The following is a 26109-nucleotide window of genomic DNA, read 5'->3' on the forward strand; positions in this document are numbered from 1 at the left end:
CAACAAATGCTAGGCACATATTGTAGGAGGTCATTATGCCAAAAAGCAAAGCAGCACACTCCAAAACTGTGTTAGGAAGAGACAAAACACTCTGGGGATCAAGCAGGTACTGAGAGGACTAACACACATTACACACTTTAGCTCACTCTCTCTCTCTCTCTCTCTCTCTCTCTCTCTCTCTCTCTCTCTCTCTCTCTCTCTCTCAAACACACATGAACAACATAGTCTACTCCAGAGCAGGAATTAGGCAGGCTGATTGGTGAGTGACAACTGAAATTGAATTTCTCTGCAGTGAAAGCCCAAAGGACTTAGAGAAGGACACACGCACGCATGCACGCACACACGCACGCACGCACACACACACACACACACACACACACACACACACACACACACACACACACACACACACACACACACACACACACACACACACACACACACACACACACACACACACACACACACACACAAGCATGGCAAGACACACACACTTGATCATCAGCATGCACAATTTCTGAATAATTGCTGGCACATACACATACTTTTCTCAGTTACCCTCTTGCTATTTGTCTCCCACACACACACACACACACACACACACACACACACACACACACACACACACACACACACACACACACACACACACACACACACACACACACACACACACACACACACACACACACACACACACACGTAAACCCTATCCCCACAAGTCCCTCCTCTGTAGTTTACTGCCAAAGCTGTCTCTTCAAAAGCAAATCTCTTTTCTCCCCACACCATCACAATGAGCATCGCATCTGGAAACTCGCAACAAAACAAAAAGTTTGAGGAAGGCCTTCATTATCCTGCAGCCACTCAGACTTGATTTGAATGGAGATAAATGGAAATGACAATCTTCAAGCCATAGAAGCAGCAGCTCCCTATAGCTGGATATGAAATGACAAATAATGAGGAAATGTGTGTTTGTCTGATTGCATGAGTGAGAGATTCCATTTTTGATTTCCTCTGCCTTTGAGTTAAGATGATTACAACGATTAATATAAATAATTGTCCAGACATGCAATGACACAAATAGCAGCTGGATGTTTCTGATGGATATCTGAGGTGTGCTGGTGAAAACCAAACAAAGAAAAGAGTACATGACGCAAATGTCCTGCAAAGCTCAGTGGGACATCTTGTGTTGATTGCAACAGAAACAATTGTGCAAAAAGCCCAATCTGAATCTGAATATATTTGCAAAGCACAAACTTGCCAGACAGCATCCAGATAGTGCGGTTGAAAGGCGAGAGAGACAGCCTGCCTTTGTTCCGTATGTGAATGCTCAATCAGAGGTTTCAATAAAGTTGGTTCATGTTTTTCAATACATGATTACAGGACTGGCGCTTACAGTCAGTCATTTACAATATTTTGTTCACATTATAAGGACTCTAGCGTGCTGTGTGCCATATCTTCTTAAAAATTGCAAAATCATAATGAACATGTGGAGAACACAAGTTGAGATATATTGCAATAATGTTATCATTGACATGTTTCTCTTTGGTTTATGTTTGATAAAAACAAATAAAAAGATAATGCAGGGTCTCTTTCAGCAATAAATGCAATTCAGAAATGTATGTTTTAAGTAACAAGCATATTCACCAGGTCTATTTGTCTGCTGTGACGAACGGTCTGGAAAACTGGATTTTTTAAAACTATTTTTAACACATAAAGGTAACTATTATAGAATGGAGTTAACTATGTTTAATTATGTATTGTCTGCCGGGAATCTGTATTCCACCATCACCAATATAACTCAGTATGTAGCCTCCTCATTATAGATGTTTTCACTTGTGTAGGTGTTTTACAGCATGATGCAGTCAGACACAGCTCACATGCTATTACAGTTGCTATGTGACATTCTTGAAAGAGCTACCAAATATCACTATATGTGAATGTGTGTGTGTGTGTGTGTGTGTGTGTGTGTGTGTGTGTGTGTGTGTGTGTGTGTGTGTGTGTGTGTGTGTGTGTGTGTGTGTGTGTGTGTGTGTGTGTGTGTGTGTGTGTGTGTGTGTGTGTGTGTGTGTGTGTGTGTGTGTGTGTGTGTGTGTCTGTAGTAAAGGGTGTGGAGTGAGTTCAAAAGAAGAGCAAAGATATATTATGTCTGGGTGGTAATAGTGTTATATAATGTTAACTATGATAAATCAAAGCTTAAATATCCCCTTTCATCATTAGTCATGTGACATATAGAGCCCCTGATTGAGTTTTCCACTGTTATATTAACTTGGGGAATTGTTGACACTGAGCTATAAAGGGATATTGTCTCTCTCATAAATACTGTATTGGCTCTATCTAATGTTGCTGACAGAGAAAGTAGACCGGTTTTATGTAGAGATTTATTTTAAGAAAACATACATAAGCAGAAATTGACTACACTTATATGGCTTCTCAAACGCTATATTGTCTCTGTCTACACTTCATTCACTGACCCCCCCTCCATGGGGCACTGACACCTCTTGGGGGCTCAGGAGACCTCAGAGGCCAGGAGGGGGTTCACACACTATATTCAAACCACATGGAGACAGATACTTACTCAACCCTATCAGCCCTCCACGTTCTTTTCTATATCTATCACTCTCTTCTTCAACCCATCATGCCTACCCCATGTCGCCCCATCCTCAAGGCCTCCATAGCAATAAAGTCTATCTTAATCTATCTCTGCCTGTCTTACTTCTTTGTTTTGTAATGCTTTGTTTTTCCCTTCTCTGTCAACCATACTGATCTCTACTCCTCCGGCTACTCTCTTTCAGACGTCATCATATAGAACTGCTGGGGAATAGATGAATAGCTGGGCAGCTGAAAGGGTGATGTTGCAGGATAACACAGAGAATGTTATTGTGTACAATACTTATTTCAGAAGAATTCTAAAGTCTGACAGCTGAAAGAGAAAAACAAGAGAGGTCAGGCGCATTTAAAAAAAACGTGTGTCTTCTATAATATGAGCCAATTTAATTAATGTTGTCTTTATTTTTATTTTTTATATGTCATTTCCTATTAGCTCCATTTGTTTCATCATGACTCAAAGGAACTAACGGCCCGTCTACACTACAGGCATCAAAAAATCTTGAAGCTGGGCGTGTCTGAGGCTTGGCGATTTCTCGCGACCAAGGCGACCAACAACCAATCAGGAATCTCCCGCCCGCCCCCGGCATACAAAGCAATAGCAATGTTAAAACGAAGTAAACTGGATATAAACTCCCCAGACAGGCGAAAAGCTACCAGTTTCACCCACTGTCTCTGCCATCTCCCTCCATGCCTCGCTCCTCCGGTTTGTATCCCGGTAGATGAACAGAGACTGATCATACAGCACCGGGTGATTCACTACCGCTATAATGAATTTTCCCTCAATTTTTTTGAATATGAGGAAATGACCTGCGTAGTCTCTCCCAGCATGCACGCGGTTTGATTGGCTAGCGCTTGTACTGTCAGATTTGCATACGCGGGATGTGATTGGCTGATGCCAAGCATCTCAAAAGTTGAACATTGTTCAACTTTTGATGCCGATAGATGCTCGTGATGCTTGCAAAGCCATGCCATGCTCCCCACAATGCAGTTCGGCGAAGTTTAAAAATCTTCTACGTCACCCCATTCAAATGAATGGGCGAAGCGTTGAAAGCATTTTCCGATGCCTGTAGTGTAGACGGGCCGTTAGATGTTCGAAAGCAACTTTTTTTCCCAGGTCAAAACCATATTTTGAGGAGCATTAAAGAATCAAATAAGAAAGTTCAAATTGCCTTATTTCTATCAGTAAAATGTATATTTTTTGCATTAGAAAACATGTATTATTTGGTTGATTTACTTGATTTAGATTAAGGAAATGTTGTGGTCAAAATCCAGAATAAAATAATAAAAAATGTCAATGCGAATATTGGTACAGTATGAGAGACACTTCAACATCACACTGACCTCCACTTTGTTTCCACCAATTCCTGCAGTTATTAATGAATAAAGACTTTTAATAAAATATGCTTGCCCTGCCTTTAGAAATATGTGTATCTCTTGATTTCTCACACAGTCGTATTTTTCAGACATAGCACATAGATTTTAAAACATTTTCCTCTCTTTCATGCATAGTGCTGGATGTCTCCCCTCAGGCATAGTCAGCTGTCTTCCCCCCTCCTCTCCCCCACTCCCCTTTTATAATGCCAAGTCGCATATTGAAACATAAGGCTTAATGTGGGGAGGCTTTAGCAGAGGTTTTAAGGGGTCATATTCTGCCTCATTTGCATATATATGATCACAGTGTAGCCCCTTTAGCCCCAAGGCAATATAGGATATTGGATGTACGGATGCTGTAACCTCCGGATGACATGCTCAGAAAGTCAAGGCTGAAACGAGAAGAATGAACACATAGAGGCTGGCCCTGACTTGAGATGTTGTTACGATTTAGTGCTACTGTTCAGTATATGTTATTTCTCCACTGGCTGTTCCCCAAGTAAGTCAAGTCAAATGTACTTATTGGGCATAAAGCACAAAAGCATTGTGTATCTAAGTGCTTTTCCAATAAAATCACAAAATGAGATCAATAGAACACGGGGAAAAAAAGGATGTCAGCCAATAAATAAAAAGAGGCTTTGGGATGAGTTTTTGGATATATGGACTGATTCAGCTGATTTTAGTTCTTCCACAACGCAGTCACTGCAAACGCCCTTTCAGCTCCAGCCTCATCCAAGACAACCAAACATAATGCCAACACTATGGCTGAGTTCAAAATAGGTTTAGGCAAAATATGTAAGCTGTGGTTAAAAACATACCTGTCAATAGCAATAAGAAATAATGGACGTCTAAAGCTCAAAGTTCTGAGGATCAGATCAGGGCACGCGGCACCGTAACCAGTGGCACACTAGAAATAAGTGGAATAAGTGTGCAACATATCAAAATGGTATTTTCGGATCCTGAACGAAACCCCCGTTACCTGCAGAAGGAAGCCATGCACGCAACGCAGCTCCGCTCTCTTTAACTCCAGGCGACTTGCTGCTGCTTTCCTCCGTGGTGAAACGATCAGGGGTGAAGTGTTGCCGGAGCGCGCCGGCACTTCACTAATTGCAGTACCCATAAGGAGCTGTACAAATGCCGCAGTTTTTGCGTGGGTGTGTCTTTAGTTGAAAGCCCAGTGGCGATCTGGTCATCTCTCATCGAAAGTAATATGCTACAAAGGGGCGGACTGGCCATCTGTGTGTTCTGTATAATCACAGAACCGATGGTCGTCATTATTATTATGCCGTTTAATCCAATTATTTAAATGTATTTAATCGGCACACTGATCACAATTTATGTATAGCACTTCAAATCAAAAAGGTTGCCGACCCCTTATCTACATCATGTTGCATGACTCCTGCCTTTGCTCTAAACTCACATGGGGAATTTTCACAAAACGTGATCGAGTTGTTATAACTTAAGGCCCATCAATCATAGTTAAAGAAAAATAAAGAAAGACACTGGCAATAAATACAGTACGTGTCACCGTCAGCTGTAATGACTAAAATAAAAGATCCAAATGTTAAGACTTCTGGGTTGTATTTCCTAATTACAACATTTGAATGGCATTGCATCAGAGGGAACGTTAGCTAGCAAGCAGGTGCAAAACACTCTTGTCTCTAACTGACGATGTGTCGTGATTGGCGTCACTCATGTTCTTGTAAACATGGGCGGTTTTAGGGGGGGTCAACAGGGGCCAGTGCTACTTTAACACAGAGCTTGGACCCCCCTGTGCCCCCCCTCCAAAAGGATAAATCTATGATAATGCAATTCATGTAAAATACTGAGTTACTGTGATGAAACATGGGCCAGAGTTGACAGTGTTTTTTGGTAATGTAATCGCATGTTGAATCTAAGTTACTGAAACACATTTTGCGACTAAAACAAATCCCAACAAATATTATGAAATACATTTAAAACAATTAGGCTGCATAAATAAAAAGAAAATTATACATTTGTATTTTATTTATTTATACCAAACCGAAAATGTCAAAATCTCCTTCTTCCTGCATTCAAATGTGCTATTCATTAATTATTTTCCCGGTCATGCCCCACCCCCTCAATTTAATTAGTCCAGAACCGCCACTGGTTGTAATCCCCATATTACAGCAGTTTTCTCATATGAGCACAAACAACACTATGGCATCTCAAAGACACACACAGGCCACTTACCGGAGTGAAGTTCATGACTTTGAGGATCCAGATGGTCAGTGCGAGGTTGACGATCATGGTGACGAGGAGCAGGAGGATGAAGAAGTACAAGCATCTCTTCCTCCAGCCATAGATTCCCACCGCTGGGTAGACAGGGGCGCCGCACACCGACGCCCCCCGCTGGTGGAGCGGGTTGGGCTGCGCCGCGAGGATATACTGCTCCTGGGTCATCTGAAACAACACAAGAGTGAAGCAGTAAGAATCAATTGTATTATCATCATTTATTTTAGACATATCTCTGAGGCTTTCATTGCGCTCCAACACTGTGCACCAATTTTGAGTAACTTTTCTTGAAAGCTATAATAGGTAATTCTATTCATTTAAAGGTGGGGTAGGTCATTCTGGAGAAACCAGCTGGAGATCGCTAGAATTTGAAAATACACAGCCGGAACAAATCTGCTACTTCCTTACAGAGCCTCTCCTCCAACACACACGGACGCGCACATGACCAATGAGGGCACGAGATAAGTTTGTGCACAGATGGAAGGCTGACAGGCAGGTAGGCCATCCAGTTATTTTAGCCGGGCCGGCTAAAATGATTGGTCTTGCTTTTTACAGTACTACGGCTTCCACAGATGACATTTTCTATGGTGTTTTTGTCAAAGCACTTCAGATATTCATTGCTATCGGGATGTTAAGAGCATTCCATGGAATATAACAAAAAGTTTATCTCGAGCCGGTTTCTCAAACTTACCTACCCCACCTTTAATATGTTTTTAATTTCTCACTAGATATTTTTCATTTTGGGGTGCAATCTGCAATTACCCAGCTTGGCACATATTCTAGACTAGCGCGACAGGAATTATTTTCAAGGAGAAAAAGACAGAGGGAATCCATTTAATGCAGAAACAATTGTATTCATGGCTGTGGGGAGGCTGGAAACAGGTGGAAAGGAAGAGGAAAAGTAGAACAAAGAAAAGGATGGAGAAAGAGACTGAAAGTTTGGAAGCGAGAGAGCAGGGGCGAAGGTAAAAGAGAAAGACCGTAGAACGATAAAAATGAGATAGAGTTGGAGCGGTGAAGTGGAGAGATAGCACGAAATCGAGTAGTAAGAGATATAAAAGTGAGGAAGGGGAGAGAGAGAGACAGAGAGAGAGAGAGGCTGAGATAAGACATAGAGGAGGACAGAGTCCATTAGTTGTAGTGCAGCAGGAGGAGTCATTGGTGGAGAGAGATATGGACACTGACTGCAAGGCACTGCTATCTGTCCATCTCTGACTCTTTTACGCTCTCTAACTCCCCTCACCTTACCCTCTATACCTCAAACTCTCTCTCACTCTCCTCCCTCTCGCTCCCTAATTCACTTCCTATCTGGTCTGTGCTGCTCTATCCCTCTTTATCAGTCTCTCTCACACACACACACATTACATCTTTATTTGCTGAGGCTGCATGACCTTAACACCTCACTGACTGTTGATTTTATCGCCCCTGCAATGCTTTTTCTCCATATAGTCTCACATGATGATACCAACAAGCCTTGATGGGAAACAAAGTTGCTGACTTTTGCTTTTCCTGCAGGAAAAATAAATAAACTTCAGACTTGGCCCGTTCAACTTTTATTGGGTTTTCAACGGAGGAGTATCAGATATCAGAAATATCAATCTGTAATGTGTCTCCACATGGGTCCTGTTTCTCTTACAAAAGCAAAGCCCAAGGACGTATTGAATTGATGTTGTGACAATGCAGAAAAACCTTCAAAACTTCACTAATCAGTGGCGAGCTGGGCCCTGACAGCTCGCCTCTGTCAGGGCCTAAGATATTCTACAAAATAATATTTAAAAACATTAAAAACAAAAAAGTTTTTAAATATTTATTTTTTAAATATTTGTTTAGTTATATTTGTCATTAGTTTTACCAAAATAACTTAATTTAATTGTATTTAAAATAACATTTCCAAAGAAATAAATCCTTCGAATCTGCCTATTCAGTTTATGTTGGAATGTGAAGGGTTAAATTAAAGAAGCTCGTCTCTGCGAGGTGAAGACAGGAGCTGATTAGTGGTCCTGCTATGAATTCACAGAGGGCCCACTATAGTAGCTCAACTAGAGAGTAATGTCAAATTACAGTACAATTGACCAATCATGTCTTCCCTCTAAATGGGTGGGCTTTATTATCGCGGACTTTATGACAAGTTCCGCCCCCTGGGAAGTTTATGCATTTGTTATAACAACGGGTCAAGCTAGGCGGAAGTAGCTAATTAGCATAAATGCTTTCATGATGTCTCACGTCAGTGATAGTGATGACATCGTTTCGAAAATGTTAACCGAGTCATTTTCAAGATTGAGTTACAATAATAAAGGATCAGCTGCATGACCCCGCCATCAAGTACTTCATCCAAAAGGACACAAGCAGGGCAGTCCCTCCCTTCAGGAAGATCACGCAGACTGCGTGGGGCCTCACCTTGCGGAGGGGGCCTCATCTTGCGGAGGGAGCCTCAACTCAACACATGGCTTCTCACTGAAACTGACATGTGTCACCTGTATCACTTTATGTTCACTCTCACTCAGGGACGTGGGAAGGAGGGGGGGGGGGGGGTGCTGAGGGGGCTGCAGCACCCCCATCTGTTGGCGGAGAGTTGTAACTGCAACGCCAAAAAGTTCACTAAACACATCAATAAAAAAGTTATTTTGAGTTAGCATTTTAGTGTAAACAGTCTATAAAACATGGTTGTTTTTTAAATGGTTGATATATAGAAAATATCATTACTAAGTAGCAGACTTAACTACTGCTTTAATTACTGGTCAATTCAACCTCCTCAACCGTGATTTTTCGCGCACAACGTTTTTTGTTATGATGCTTTCTGTGTACTACAACAACTGCTGGAGCACTGGAGTGCATGCCCTACACAACGAAAAGGCCATGGAGGAAATCCTGAATAAAACCAAAACATCAGCAGCTGCACACAACCTCAAGATGCCTAACCCAGCTGGCAGCCGGGTAAGCAAGACACCGTCCCGATTCCGCAGCACAACAGAGGCTGAAGATGTTGTACCAACAAAAGGAGTGACATCATGGAGGAGAGAGTTTTTCGAGGCTCTTGATCTTTTGCAGAGTGAAATCAAGCACCGTTTGACCAGAATGGCATGGAAACTGCCTCACGCAGGGAGGAAACATTGCTTGCTGCTGCTAAGGGGTCAGTTGGCACAGAGGAAGACCTGAGATCTCTGCAGCTGCCAATAAACATAGATGTCTCTGGTCTTCACATGCAAATGAGGTTGCTGGGAGACCTTAAGAAGGATGAGGACTTTTGCACTGTTCACGAACTGGCTGTGTATATGTCCAGCCTGCACATGCAAGAGGGCTCTTCAAATACGTGGAAAATCTCCTCCAGCTGTGTCTTTCCATGCCCATCTCCGTGACCTCGTCAGAGAGATCCTTTTGTAGGAAGGTACAGAAACCTCGCCTACGCCTACGAGCCTGGAGACATGAAAGTCTGTGAGTCTTACGGCCCGTCCACACTACAGCTTCGACAGCTTCAAAAACGGTTTCCAACGCGTCTGCCCATTCACTTTGAATGGGGTGACGTCACCTTTCGCCGAACTGCATTGTGGGAAGCAGAGCAGAGCTTTCCTGGCGTTTCAGACTGCAAAAGTTGAGCAATGTTCAACTTTTGAAGCTTCTGAAGCTTTCGGTGGAAGCGTCAGCCAATCAAATCATATGCCAGTACAAGCTCTAGCCAATCAAACCGCTGCTTGTGTGTCAGGGGCGGGAGATTCATGTGATTGGTTGTTGGTTGAGCTTCAGACACGCCCAGTACCAAGCTTTTTTTGAAGCTGTAGTGTGGACGGGCCGTTAGTGTGGCACGGCACGGTTTCACCGCTACGAGGCTCCACTAGCAAAATAAAGCATGTCCATACAAAATAGGAAGCCAAGCCAAATTACACTTAAGACATATACAACTGCAACGAAAGTAACAAACACAATGCAATATCCTTTTCAATTTCAAAGAACACACATTGGGTTATTTACAGGTGTTTGTTTTGTGTGGTAGAGGGTCGCTGTCATTGATGCGTGTTGCACCCGTGCCGTTGTTTTGATATTCCGCTAAAAGTATACGCACTGACATAATAACTCTTTTTTTTCAGGGTCAGAGGGCCTAGGTATAAAAGTCACGGCTCGCCACTGTTCAAAATGTTACTGCTGAATACGGGAATATAACATCCAAGCATAGAAACTGTATATTCTTCAATCCTTATGTATTTTTAAATGTAACTTTTATGTTATTAACGGCAAATCACCTAGCAGAAAAGATTATATCAGCAAACTAAGACTAACCTTGCCCTGCTTTTCAAGTGAAAATCCCAATAATCAACTACAACGATGGTGTTGCTCAAATAATAACAGACTGACCAGTCCATCTACATGATGATATGTTAATGAATATAAGTGGCGTGTTTTCATTTACACTTCAGGAGTGTTTTTCAACTGATTTAACCAAGATACTGGGTGATTGAACTTAGATAAGACAGAGCGTAAAAACAAATCAAATCAAAGATGCAATAAAGATGTATTAAACCAAAATATATCTGGAAATACACAGACATGTGTATAACTGCATTAACTATGAAGTGAATAAGTAGCTAAAGCAAAACATTTATTAAAAATGGATAACACTGCTTTTAGTATCAGATTGAAAGCAGGTGATGAAGCGATATGATAAATATCACAATCCGTTTTTTTTCTGGCAAATGAAATATGGAGCTGATATTAATGTGCATACCAATATGCATTTAATATTTGGGACCCAATGAAATCCAATTAATTCAGACCTAGGCACAAGCTGGATATGAGATGCATAGTAATGCCAACAGGAAAGAGCTTAACGTTTTTCAAGTGGGAGGATGGATTGATGCCTTTCACAGTGAGGGAAATGTTCCTGAAATAGTCTCAGCTTGCTTCATCTCGTGCACCTTTTGTACGCACCTTTCACTCTGTACAGATACAATGCAATATGAATCAATAGTATTGCTGTTGAATGGAGCATTGGATGGGCTGGTGATAATTGTATCTCAGTATTCAGCGTCCACACTGAATCAATAGCAGAGAGGTGTGTGTGTGAGCGAGTACCTGTATGCTGTTTTTCTGCAGTGCCATGGAATGCTAATCATGTTACTTTCCTGCATGTATCATTGGTGTGAATAAATAGTTGCACACATTTATATATGTGTGTGTGTGTGTGTTGTGTGTGTGGTGTGTGTTGTGTGTGTGTTGTGTGTGTGTGTGTGTGTGTGTGTGTGTTGTGTGTTGTGTGTGTGGGTGTATGCTTTTTTGTATGGGTGTTTCCCAAGGGCAAGAATATGAATCAGCCAAGGAACCTATTTTAGCAATGAAAAAAATCAGATTTGTTTCACCATCAGAAAGTGTTTCATTTGCAGTAGGGTTTGCACATTCTGTACTTTTTGTTTTCTTTACATGGCATTATTCACTCCTCGTAAAAAGTTCGGAAACGTTATTTCGGTCGATTATTCTTCCCCTTTAATAATACCAATTGGTATTGTATTTTATATCGTTGGAAAGCCTAATTAGTCCCCTTTACAAGGAGGGTACAACTTGTAAGGATTGTGCATTTGTGGAATGAGCAACACAGCTAACCGTGCGGGTAGCGGGCCAAACAAATGTGCCAAAATCCCCTGAAATATTCTTCTGTTGGTATTCACCTCTCGTTTGAGCTGTCAGGTGTATGCCAGTCACAGGTGTGTGACTGACACCTGATTGGCACCTAATTGTACATGGGTCCTGCAACCTTTGTTGAGTGTGTGTGAAAACATGCCACGTTTGTCCCTTCAGGATAAGGCCCGTGCAATAGGGCAACTGGAAGCTGGTATTCCGGTACGCAGAGTGGCAGCATTATGTGGTGTCAGCCATGGTAACATTTCCAAACTTAGGACCAAGTTCTGTGAGACTGGTGAAGTCAAAGACAGAACGCGAAGTGGCCGTCCCAGGAAGACAACAGCCCCAGAAGACAACAGCCCCAGAAGACAACAGCCCCAGAAGACCGGTTCCTCCCTCACCCTTGCTTCACGAGGAACCGTAGGCTTTCTTCCATTTACAGGCAAGATTTGCACAACGGTACCACAGACCAGATCTCTGATCAGACGGTGGTGAACAGACTGCACATGGCCAGTATTCGTGCTTATAAGGCTGCCAGGAAGCCTGCAATGACTGCCCTTCACCGTCAGGCTCGTTTGTGCTGGTGTCGACATCACCGACAGTGGAACCTAAGAATGTGGGGCAACGTCATGTTCAGTGATGAATCAAGGTTCTGTCTGCGGAAGCTGGATGGCAGGATCAAAGTATGGAGACGACGTGGAGAACGCTATGCAGATTGCTGCACAGATTGCGTGCCACCTTTCAATGGCGCAGTGTCATGGTGTGGGGTGGTATCGCTCTCAGCAGGCAAAACATAACTTGTCATCATTGAAGGCAATCTCAATGCAGTGCGATATCGGAATGAGATTCTGGACCAAGTGGCGATCCCATATCTTCAGAATCTGGGACCTAACTCCATCCTCCAGGATGACAACGCTCGCCTCCACAGAGCCATGAATTTGGAGTGGAGAGGATGGAATGGCCCTGTCGTTAGTCCAGACCTCAATCAATTGAACACTTGTGGGATCAGCTTGGGCGTGCTGTACGCCAGAGTGACCAACGCAAACCATGTTGCTGACTTGGGACAAATCCTGGTTGAGGAATGGGATGCCATCCCACAGCAGTGTGTGACCAGGCTGGTGGACTAGCATGAGGAGGAGGTGCCAAGCTGCTGTGTACTGCGTATGGATCTTCCACACGTTACTGAGGGTCCCTGACAGTGTAAAATGAATAAAGTGTAAAAATTGCCAATATGTGTTATTTTTTCCTTATTGCTGTGGGAGAGTGCATCATCCAATCCAACAAACAACTCAAATACGAGAGTGAATACCAACAGAAGAATATTGCCGGGATTTTGGCACATTTTTGGGCCGGTACCCAAACGGTTAGCTGTGTGCTCATTCCACGAGGTGCACAATCCTTACAAGTTGTATCTCGTTGTAAAGGTGGACTAATCAGGCTTTCCAACAATTTAAAATACAATACCAATTGGTATTATTAAAGGGGAGGAATAATCGACCGAAATAACGTTTCCGAACTTTTTTTAATATATAAATAGTGGTATTGAATCCAGATAATTAAGAGTCACCTTTAGACTTTGTGAGTGACTTTGAATGACTAACTCCTTACTTATACTCAGTCAGTGAATCATGCATGGTCTTGTGTGTATGTGTCTTGTCTCATCTTACTCACAGCTATGGATGAATATCAATCAACTCAACATCTTGACAAAATAATATGTTCTCCCAGATTTCACGCACTGTATTCGTCAAACTTTCTCACTCATTCTTTGTCACAGAAAATGCCCCTGCTTTTTGTCGCCTTTTCCTTGCATCTCACTGCTTACGCCTTAAATTCAGACTCTCCAGATTCCTTCTACTTCTCTCTTTCTTATCCACCTCATTTGTTTTGTCCTTTTCCGCTCTCTCTTCCTAACCAATCCATTTTGTTCTCCCCCTTTTCCTCCCTCCTTCCCTCTGTCCTGCACTAATCTCTCCCCTCCTCTTTCAATGCATTTCTTAGATTGAACTGACAACAGAGTCATCAATCAGTCTCACGGTGCACCACAGCCTGGAGACCCTGCACAGCATGACCTAACTTTATTAACATCATAATGTCTTGACAGCCATAAAAACAACAGCTACTAGAGCCCCGTCTCCATGGTTACCATAATAGCATATCGGCCACTGTGATCAAACTATGATCTCAGCAGAACCAATACTCTAAAATAGACTGTACTTGGAATATATACAACGTTTTCTTTAAAAAAAATGTGTTGGTGGTAATCAGCGTTTGAATTACAGATCATCAGACAAGTAACAAACTATAATAAAAATAATCACCTTTTAAAAACATGTTGGAATATTTTAGGGATTTAAATTTGTTTTACTACATTAAAGGGTTGAAAGGATCTTCAGGGTGACACATAATCACTAGACTACAGAACACCATATGTCAGTATTATTAAGCTGTTAAAAGCCGCACAAAGTCAGGTACAGGACACACATCTGCATTAAAACTAGGTTGAGTAGACATTATAACACACTCAAACACACACAGTATCCCCATGTGACACCAGACTGAAGTTCAGCTCTGTACTTTGAGGTTAAGATGCCAAGAAGATGATGGGAGATGAAAAGAGCAGGGAAAATAAGAAATAAGCAAATGACGAAAAATGAAGAAGAGACGTAAATGCATGATTGCGCTCCGTGCACATGACTTATCCACCACTGCAACCCTTCAGAAAAACAACCACAGAATAAATAGCGTTGAAAGCTGTATTACAGGAGATGAGGACGAGATATTTTGCTTGAAATTGTCTTTCATCTGTCAAGCAGTTCACAAAAGTATAGTACTTACAAATTGATGATGACAAATCAATGCAAAACGTGCCATCATGTGATAAGTCACAGGGGTTCTGTGAGGATCTACAGTACTTCCTCCTTCTTTTTCCCCTGTCTGTGTGTCTGTCTTCCTGGCTGGGCATGCCTGACCTACATTCTGATTGCCACCACTCACCTGCACCTGCTTAAAACCCTGGTTCCCATCATCAGACTTCGCCAGTTCTTCGTTTATTCTTCAGTGGTAAACTATCGTCCAGGCCTACTAGTATATTTCCTAGTGACTTTTTGATGCTCCTTGTGAAAGGATATTCTTTCCTAATCCTGCTTGTTTTTCCTGTTCCAGATCCACATACACCAGCCGCTCTGCCTGCCACGTCCAGCCTCCCTTCCTGAGCAGCCCAGCTCCACGTCTCCCCTCTATGTGCTCTTCGTCAACTCCTTGCCAGTGTCGTGGACAAAATAAAGCCCTTTTTTGACACTTCACCACTGTCTCAGTTTTAGTGCTTGCATAGCGGGTTCTCATCTCCAGTCACTTCTCGGGAAGCCTAACAAGTTCTTTGCAGTGGATATGAGATCTTGGTTCTCCTCAGGCTGGAAGCAGTCGGACTCTGGATGTCAATATAATGATGGTTATGTAATATTTAATCATCAATTGTGTTTCAGTGGCCTAATGTGATTGCACTTCCTTGGGCATTTCCTTTTTTGATATAAATTGAAACTTCTCATGACATGTCCGGTAAGAGACATTTGAGAATAGTCCAACATTGATGCACAGTGTCATCTTCTCTCATTATGCAAATAAATGAATGTTAATGCATGTGGGATGTGAAGTATGTGTCAGGAAAGATTCAGCCGGCTGGACGCTCTGAGTAAAGGCGAGGAAGAGTCGGAACAGATATACACGTGTGCTGCCTGGTAATGTACGTGAAAGCTCGAGAAATTGACAGAACGGTGGATATGGATGGATTTGACGTGGGCGCATGGGTGGATAATGAATAAAAGGATGGACTGAGAGACTTGTAGACAGAAAGTCAGACAGCATAAGGTTTCACTTCATAGCTGAAATGTGCATCAAAGTGTAATCAGTATGCGTGCACGGCCGATTGGTGCCGCTGCTTCATGTGAAGGGCTAGGGGTGATCCCATGTATCTGTCAGCAGCACACAACCCCGGCCCCTCTCATCTGCTTATACTCAATCGATGCCGACACTTCAATATCGCTCCACTTCTCATGGCCTTGACATTCTCTCTCTGTTTCTCTTTCTAACTCTTTAATGCAAGCTCACAATGAGGTACTATACATGAGTGGTGATATTGTAGATTTGAAACATTTTGTAATCAATATTTACAGCAGATCATATAGAAGATGATTATAGAGCTAGCTGAATTATACGCTTTGTATTCATTCAGACCGTTAGATATTTTTTTCAAAATGTTCCTATGGGATGAATAGGGAAGCATATGTCTAACAGACTGAGAAATATACATTTTACAGCCAAGAGAAATATAAGAACAGAATAAAGGATGTGATACAACTGTTACTGTAGCTATTAGAAAAGTAATGTAATAAATGATGCTTCTTGATGATGCTTCTGGTTATAAATAAAATACAATGGCGCCTCTTAGTTTGAGTAATGGGTGCTGGATGTTTTTTGTTTTTTTCTATTCAATTCTATGCTTATGGTTGGAAGTAGTTTGGTGTAAAATACTGTGCAGCTTAATAAGTCATAGGCCCTTTTTGTATCGCCGTTATATTTGCTGTAATGTTGTTGTGTTGAAATAAGATCAACTATATTCCATGCTCACATTCATTTACTACCTTTATTTCCAGAAAACTAGTGTTCTCCTAGCTGCTCTCTAATGACCTTTGAGATACGATTTATATCGTGCATCCATTCAAAATATGACTTATGCCCAACAATAACCATAATTATATATTTCATTATTTTCAAACCTTTTCAAAGTGGTGGGAAGGTGTTATGGAAATAACCGCAGGATAATTATGTGTTGCTTTTTTAGATGTCTACACTTAAGTGGCTTGATGTGTTTTGAAGTATTTTTCGTTCTTGAAATTGTCATCCTGTCAATTAAACAGTTTGATTACTGTGAAATGTCTAGAAAAGTGTTTGCTGAGATTTGTATAACGGGGCATTGTTTGTTTGCCATGGTAACTGGTGCTAATGCTACAAACGTCATGAGCTTTACTTGCCAGTCATGTCTATTCATCTGTGCATATTTCTGAACACACTTGAAATAAATATTTGTTTGTCTTGTAAATGGTCTACATCCAGACATACACAATATTGCTTTTACAAGGCTTTTTATATTTCACAAACTATTTATGTTTGTTTTTGTTTCTTTGTGAAGTATAAAGGTAACTTCTGTAATCACATTTTGGGAAATCGTGTCATATATTGTGAAATTATTCAATGTTGAGACAGTCAGTTCTCTGTGTCAAATGCATGTTTAGGTCCACAAATAAAAACAGCACTCGCAAGTCGCAACACAATACGGAGGCAGGTATGCATAGGTGTGACGGTAAAACACTAGGGATTTCATGTCAAATACTTACACATTCAACAAAGTATTGGTGTTTCCACGCATGTACATTTGTTTTCCATGTGTGTGTTTGTGCCAGGATGATAAAACACTAAGCCAACCGTATTGGGAGCGCTTTGTATTGGCTGTATGTTGTTGGTTTGGACAGCATGCCATCCCTCTCTGTCACTGTGGGCACTCAGGTGTTCAGCCAGTGGATGGATCACACACACTCGCACATACACAACCACACACACAGTCAGAGAAACCCAAACACAGATGCACCGAAAAAAAGAAAATCCACACAAGCAACAAGCAAACACATGCACAGACAGACAAAATCACACTGCAGCTACATGGACCAGCAAACACACAAGAACATCGGCCAACAAAGCATGTGTACACACACAGACACACACAAACAGGGCTACTGTGCAGCGAGGCGTTCACTGTTCCAAAAGGCTGCAGGCCTACTGTTAAAAGAGAATACTTAAAAGGATAGCACACACACACACACACACACACACACACACACACACACACACACACACACACACACCACACACACAAGTAAGCTAAAAGTACAACAGCTGTTGGCATCTAATCAACCTGCTACACACAGACATAAAGGACAAAGGGATAGTAGCGTTAGAGAGAAGGGCAGAAACCGAAAATAGAAAGGAGTACAAAAAGACCAGAACGGTGTGATGGCTGATGGAGAGAAGGTCAGTTCATGACCTCTGTTACTGCAATAGGTGTGGTAGGGCGACCTTCAATACCTTCAGCCCATGCTACAGTGATGTAATCAGTTTAAAAAAAATACTAACACAACAGTAATACTTATTCCAAATCCGAAACCATGAATAAATGTTTGATTTTTTGGACTCACGATGCAGAGGAAGTTGAAAGGATGTAAAGATGAGTTGCTTTGAGCAAAATGAGTTGTTGACAGAGTCAGACTGAGGCTGCGGCCCCACGAGGACGAATTCGGGTCGTTTGCGTTACTGTTTAGTGTCATATAGACCGTTTCGGCCACACGAGGACGACCGAATATGGCACTAAACGACTGAGGAAACGACAACGGGTCCCAAGGTGGATAGAAATGCATACGCCACTCTCTGGGGGGTCAAACAGCTCCGTGTGTGTGCCCTATACGGACATTTTCAGATCACTGATAGTGATTGCGCGCAATAGCCCCGCCTCTCCCCACCTCTTCTGCTCACCTCCGCTTACCCCGCGCCAGTGCTGAAGTGTTCGCCACCAACAACAACAACAATGGCGGATCGCAGAGTTGCTATCGTGCTCCGGACGCTATTGACCATGCTACAGTTGTTTGTGCAACATCTACAGCAATAATGATGAGGCAATAGCCCCGCCTCTCCCCACCTCTGCTGCTCACCCCCACGTCAAAGTAAACTGCACCCTGAATTCAGATTATTTATCTTTCTCTCGCGAGTGAAGTCTAATCTGACAGGACGGAGACACGCAGCTCTGCTCACCTGCAGCTCCTCCCGCTGCAGCAAAACACACACTTCAAGTCAGATCATCACCCTTAGCTATTTTAATTACCTCTCAAACTCCCTAAACTAGTTATAAATATGTTTATTTTTACAGTCGGCCGGGTCACTGATTACTGGATGAGCTGCTGCATGAGACAGACACTGGCGCTGTGCGAAGAGAGGGAGGAAAAAGAGAGGCTCCGTGTATGTTATCATTATATTATATAGAGTCGTTATTCATTTGTTTTAAAGCTCAATAAAGATCAAAGAAGACCTTTGACCGGCACTTTTATAATTTTGTCCGGAAGATTTCAACTTTAAGACACGCTGACTGGCGAAAAACTCTGCCCGGTTCCCTCGGCCCCCACCGCGGAGAATAAACAGAAGGGCAACCATGACAACCTTCTTCTTCGCTGCTTTTGTGGAGGAAGTTACAGCGCCACCTACAGGCTCCTGCATGTGTACTGCAGCTTCTCCAGCGGTTGGAGCTAAACGGAGCAGTCTCGTGTGGGCAGACACTATCCGGATAATTATTGCATGTGGACGGAAGCCGTTTGCGATTGCGTTTGCGTTAATCCTATGCGTGAGAGTGCTTACTTGAAAATGATTGGTGTCTGTGTTTATGTCTACTGTATGTGCCACTCACAAAATACCCAATTGTGACCTGAGACACCCTCGGCTTCAAGGCCAGATAAAATGTATATTATGTATGTGTATGTAAGGTTAAGCCATTTGCGCTGTGTATTTTGTATTGAAATATATTGCTACTTATTAAGATAGATTACATAGATAGTTCTCTTTCGTTAATTATGCCAAAACTATGGAACAAAATACCTCTAGACATCAGGGAGGCTGCTCGGTGGAATGTAAGCTCAAAACATGTGTACAATTTTGCCTTTTAGCAAGCTAACTCCTGCTCTCTGCTGCATTGTCTCAATGCATTTGAACCCGTCTCCTGATTTTGTGTTGTATTTGCACTACCCTCCTTTTAATGCACAATTTGACCGTTGTACCGTTAATCTAAAAAAATATTGTTATGTCTATTCTTTGCTATATTAAGGTTGTTTTTATGTCTTTTACTGGTAACTGTATTCTATGTAATATCACTTGTCTGTCAGTAATTTAAGAGATGTTACTGTTCAGCACTCATACATACAAATAAAGCTTTTTATTATAACCAAGATGACTGGATGAACCCTTCTCTAGTTTTGATTTGATTATTGGTACAACTATCCATCCCCCCACCACCCCTTTGGCACCAAACTGAAACATAGCTTGTTTAGGCTGTTTGAACAAACCAGACTCACTGTGGTCCTTCTGAAGAGCACAGCCTCCTCCATCAGTGCTCTCATGTTCATCTGATGTTGGTGTTTGTTGAAAGTCTGCTTTGGTGCTAAACGGGCTGCTTTATACTATCTCTATTTATAGAACCTCTGGAGTGAAAAGTTGTTCTCATTTGTCTCTGTCTAGATGTATCTCTATCCAATAATATGATGTATGTTTATTTCATGGACCCACGAGACTAATTAGTGGATGCTGGAAATGGAGAGGGAAAACGATGGAGGCCAGATGAGGGAGGGATACAGTATAAAGGCTGGGGGGGAAAAACAGGTGAAGCAAAGGAAAAAAACAGACCGTGACATGTCTGTTTGATTGGCAGGCTCACTGCCCTCATTGGTCCCAAAGCCGGTCAGTATGAAAGCTTCCCACTATGGACCAGGTATCAGCTTGAGGCTGTAATACGTCACATGCAGATATAAAAGCTATTCTTCAGTCAAAGAATGAATAGGTTTTTAAAAACCGCTTTAAACCGCAAACAGGTTTATAATTGATGTTTGAAAATCCTATGTTTTGCCACTTAATAACAGCATGGGTGCATCTTGAAAGCCAGTGCGCTTTACCTCTACTATGGAAAGGATATCAACACCAAAAGATGAGCAAGAAGAGCAATTCAAAGGTGTTTTGTCATACAGATGCTAGAGCGTATGGTTGGCAATGACAATCTTAAGTACGGCAGCTGCTCCAACAATGTACATGCAATACACCTAGGACGTGAAAATAAATAAAGAATAAAAAGTGTGCAATGTGCAATTAGTATCTTAGGGCAGTGATTTAGACTAAATGTTGTTTCATTATAAAAGGTAAAGACGAGACAGTAAAAAATGTATCCCTACTAGCAGATTTGTGTGAGCTTTGAATTTCAGAGATCAAAACCAACTAACTCATACTCATATTCAAAAGTATTTCATATTTAAAAGGATATAAAGCACTTCGAGTCTCCCTGGCTGTCAAAACAATGATATCACCCACACATAAAGTCTTAAAATCTGACTTTATACAGTCCGTCCTGCGGTCCCTGCCTGTGAATTATTGAGTAATGATCAGTTTTGTAATGCTTGCAGGAACAAAGTGAGGACTGATGGCTGGACTCAGCAGATACACTACCTGGATGTGCTGTGGCTATGAATTCTAGTTTAGGAAGCTGACATTCATCATGCTTCTCCATGGTTCTTTCCAGTTGAGAGTTTCCAGAAACCAATTCGACATGACATGACATTACATTTTCACTGATGATTATTCAAAACGATATTATGTGTGGGTATTTCTTCTATTTCTGTAATCATACAGTACTACAATTTACTGGCAGTATACGGTAGATGGCAGGTATGGGGGTGTGTTGTCTAGTATAGTAATACTACTATCATCTCGAGTGAAATTTGGTTTCATTGCAATATTAAGCAAATAAATGATGTAGTTAGGGCTACAAGGTATTCCAAATAACTACAATTGCAATATGTATGTATGTGTATATATTACAATATGAAAATGAAATAGTAGCGATTCTAGCGAATGATATTAAACCAAAGTAAGCCTATACCTAGAATGTAGTTATAATAGGGAAACACTGGAATAACTAATGAGAATAAGGACCAAGGACCTATTTGTTTTGTTAATGTTATGTTATGCAGCTTAATCATGATTACTTTCATTTCTTTGCTGAGTTTTAATTTTTGGAACACTTGTGTGAATATGGTCAGCAATGAGGAAGTCTGCATAACCAAAGCCTTTTTCAGCTCTATAGTCTACTACAGTGCTGGACACAGAGCCGAAAACACATCTCCTGATCTAATGTTTCGAAGGATATGAATGTTTATACTTTTACAAATGTTCACTTATAGAGATGTGCACATGGAACACTTGTTGATGTGTTTGTAGTTGCTCAGTGGCTGTTCTACAGTCTTTGTTGTATAGGCTGTGAGATAGTTGTGGCCACACAATCTCCTGCTGTCTACTTCATACCTGCAGCAGCACACATTATTATGAAAGAAAACAAAGGAGGATTGGCACAGTATCCACATAGGCACATATTATATTCATGTACACATGCAGTGCAGAGGGAATCTGAAACATAATGTCGCCGTTTGCTTCTCTTTTTGTGGGTATTTCATTTGCAAAATAACACCACGGTTCAGTGATGCCTTAAATAGATGTAGAGCCTTCCTGGGGTTAGCAGTTTCTCTCCATTCTCTTTCTGTCTGTCATTTTTTTTGTTGTTCCCCCTCCCTTGAATTGTTTCTGTTTCAGTTCCATTCTTGTTCCCCCAATATTGTTGATTTATCTTTCTCAGCCTCCCTTCCTCCCTTCCCTTCTCTCTGGCACTCTGCCTCCCGCTGAGTCAGTATCTGTCAATCAAAAAGCCGCCACTGTTAAACGCCGCAAACAACAGACCTGAGTTGGGGTTTTTCTTCCTCCTGAAGAGATAGATGGAAAGCTTCATGGTAAGAGAGTTTGCTGGCGATGCAGCCTGCTTTCCACAGCTCTTTGAAACTCACAACAAAAGCTGATGAGTGATATGCTGTCTCCTGGTGTGTGGTGTAACCACATCAAATTACACAACCCAAAGGTTATGTTATTTTCTACTAAAAGAACATTGTTTGCGATCAATCATTAATGTTGGATTTAATGAACAATTGGAAGTTGCCAGTTGTGTGCACATGATTAGTGTAATTATAGAAAATAGGAAAATAGGAAAGGAAATGAATAGGAAATGTTAAATGAATTATCACTGTGGGAGAGAGTTGTCACTGATTAACATAATGGTGTGTCTTATGAAATGCTATATCACAATGTGCGAAACAAAGAATGGCTCGAAGGGACATAAATAAATAATATTGAATGAATTTATATTTAAAAGGTTGACATATAATAAGTGTAAGCTGCTTGTAAGGTTCCTTGAAAAAAAATTAGAAATACTTTTTTATCTAAGTTATGCAACCAATTTTCAACCACCAAAAACATGTCAGCTCATATCTCCGCTGTCACTCTTTTATTAAAAGCCTTAAAAACAATGTTTGTTGTACAGAAAAAGTCTTCACTCAGCTAAATCTCTGTGTAAATACAGCCAGCGGTGTGGTGACAGTGTTCCACCAAGGGACGACATACTTCAGTTACGCACCGAGGAACACGATGATCGGCAGAAAGGACGGAAAGTGAGAGCGAGAACAAAAGTTATACTGAGTAAATTGGTCTGGGTTGTTACAGTAGATAAGATAAGTGGTGTGACTTTGTAAAAGAGACGAGAAAAAATAACTCCATCTTGTACTGTGTTATTTCTTAGAGGGGGTAGAACAGCGGTGGAGACTGCTACCAGTGTTTATGCGTGTGATATAGAGATAGACGAGGTGACACTTGAGAGGGAAATGCAGGGAGGAAGCACATCGAGTGGGGAAAAAAAGACGGTTCCCAAGGGCAGGCGCGCTGTGAGAGATGTGATGGACGCCTGCTGTAACTGCGTCACATGCCTGTGTGTGTGTGTGTGTGTGTGTGTGTGTGTGTGGTGTGTGTGTGAGAGTACATCTTTTCTGGGACAGAATCAGCACACAAGCGTTATGCCCCTGCTCAGTGAGCTGGACTCCTTCATCATCACCACCCCCCTCCAGCACAAAACACACGCACACACACACACACACACACACACCACACACACACACACACCACACACACCACACACACACACACACCACACACACACACACACACACACACACTGGATGATAACATGACTATATAAGTTTTCCAAAGTACTACTTAACCACTGTCAGATATATTTTCTAATGTTTAGCTTATATACAGTACAGTATATCTACACTGCCAGAACAGTGTGTCTTCATTACATTAACCTGTTAAGCACTGAGCCTGTTTTTTCAGGTCTCAGGCTTGAAAATGACATTCCCAGAACAAATGACCATAACTACACTTCTAAAAGGGGAAAATTAATAATCTTTTTTCTCAAAGTAATGAAAACCTCTGAGTTGGATGTAGAAAAGTCAGAATCAATATAGATGTTTTTTATTTTAAAGAAAATGCAGATTGAACATAGTAAAAAACTGTAAATTATAGTGTCCGTCCAAAAATATGTTTTACTTATAGTGAAAACTACCCTTGGATAAGTAAGATGGTAAGGTAGACTAAAAGCTTTAGGAATCCAAAGTACAACATATAATAAGTACAGCATCAGCATCAGAATAGACCGGAAACTATTCTTTTACGGTTCTGTTTTAATTTCACAATAAAGTTAGTAGTAATATTTTGTTTTGATATTATTGTTTTTTATTAACTACTAGACGACTGGGTCATGTTAAGACCATCTTTTCTGTGTTGCTGTGGGGTTTTTTCCATCGCTTTTGTGTTACAAATATCAAAACAATAACAAAATAATATTCGTCGTAAACTAAACCGGAAACAGCAGTATATTTTATTTTGTTAACACTGTAAACTTGACAGCCTTTTAACCTATGCTTTTAACCCAAACCACCTACTGGTTAAAGCACGTTATTACACATTTAGTAATTGCAATGCAGGAGGAAGATTGTGTTGCTTTTTAATGACTGTTTAAAATGCCTTTTTCTTAATGTCTTTCATTTTTGTAACGCACTTTTGAATGTGTTATATTTTATGAAAACATTCAAATATTAAGAGTACATACAAAATAGTGGGAAAGTAGAAGGTCAATTATATAAATATAGAATAGAAAATATCAAGAAGATACTCAAATGATATCTAGAGTAAAACAGTGTATTGCCTGATAGGAGGATGTGCTAACTAATAAGGCTTTAATTAAAGAAATGTGCAGAATACGACAGTGTAATGGTGGAAGTATACACACATTGATAGATGTCTTGTAATGCACTGTTGATGAACCTGTGACCCAAGTTGTTCATTCATTGCATAACTACACTGTGTATATGATATGTAATAAACATTAGAAAATCTTGAAATCTTGAAAGGGATGTGCAAAATAGCAATTATATACAGTCTTTAATGAACTATTAGAGAATAACGAGTAATGAATATGTTTTAAACGGATCTGCAGATACATATTTAGTCTTCTCAAGCACCAACTATCAAATATCTCTCCTGATTGTTGGCACTTGACAATCACCTTCACTGAATTTCATTCAGGTGTAACTAAAGTCTGATTTAAGGGTTGTTTATATTTCACATCATTAATCCAAATCTGTAAAGTAACTAAAATAAATGTAGTGGATTAAAAATACCAGGTTAACTTAAAGAAAGCCCTCAGAGTATTAAAAGACCACCATCACCCCAGCCACAAACGGTTCTGTCTGCTGCAGTCTGGCAGCGGTACCACAGCATTCGGACTAAAACCACCAGAACAGAGATAGCTTCATCCCACAGGCCAGAAGACTATTAAACACCTGAACTTAGAAATAACATTCATCTGGCTGCTACTTAGAAAATTTTATCTAATATCTATTCCAATCACTTGTATATAGACTCTTATTGCACTATTTCACTATTTTTTCTGTGCATCTGTTTTATTGCGTAGCACTGTTGGAGGAGCCTTGACCTAAGGGGGGAGGGGGGTAGGACACGTTCGATTCCTGTTTTGAATAGTGTGCCGTAGATGGGTTTCATTCCATTTCAAAGTCCTTTTGGACGCTCTGTGTAAACGTCGCGCATCCAATCACAGAGGTTGAGGACTGATCACGGGGTTTGTCAAGCTAAGCACATGGTGTAGTCCCAAACGATAGCTGAGGATTCTGGGTAGTGTAGTGTCTTCTGCCGTCCAAAAACTCCGAAAATATATTTGTTTCTCCGAATCGAAGGGGGAAAATACAAAAGCATTGCACACAATTCAAACCAATCAATGTTGTGTAATTAACAAGGACAATTTGGTGTTTTTTAGTCGATGAGTAGTGCAGATATCACTGTCAAATCAATCGACAGTAAGGAGAATAGGCTCTTACTTCCGGGTGTAAAATTCTCCGTTATCCAATGGGAATGGACGCTCGTAATACAATACAGGGGACATGATCATTATCTTTTAAATAACGTTAACTAAAGGGAACAATCTATTTGACACAGCTGAAGCTCTGGCCTTCC

General features: G+C 41.1%; 1 protein-coding gene across 1 annotated transcript in view; it reads right to left on the reverse strand.

Moving 5' to 3' along the window:
• LOC117440777 (zeta-sarcoglycan) overlaps positions 1-26109 on the reverse strand; it is a 568571-nt gene that overhangs the window by 284945 nt on the left and 257517 nt on the right. The window contains exon 2 of the mRNA XM_034077045.1: positions 6196-6405. Coding sequence (XP_033932936.1) covers positions 6196-6405 — 210 coding nt within the window. The remainder of the gene's footprint in view (positions 1-6195; positions 6406-26109) is intronic.

Source organism: Pseudochaenichthys georgianus, chromosome 1, assembly GCF_902827115.2.
Source record: "Pseudochaenichthys georgianus chromosome 1, fPseGeo1.2, whole genome shotgun sequence".
In the NCBI taxonomy this organism is placed as follows: Eukaryota; Metazoa; Chordata; class Actinopteri; order Perciformes; family Channichthyidae; genus Pseudochaenichthys; species Pseudochaenichthys georgianus.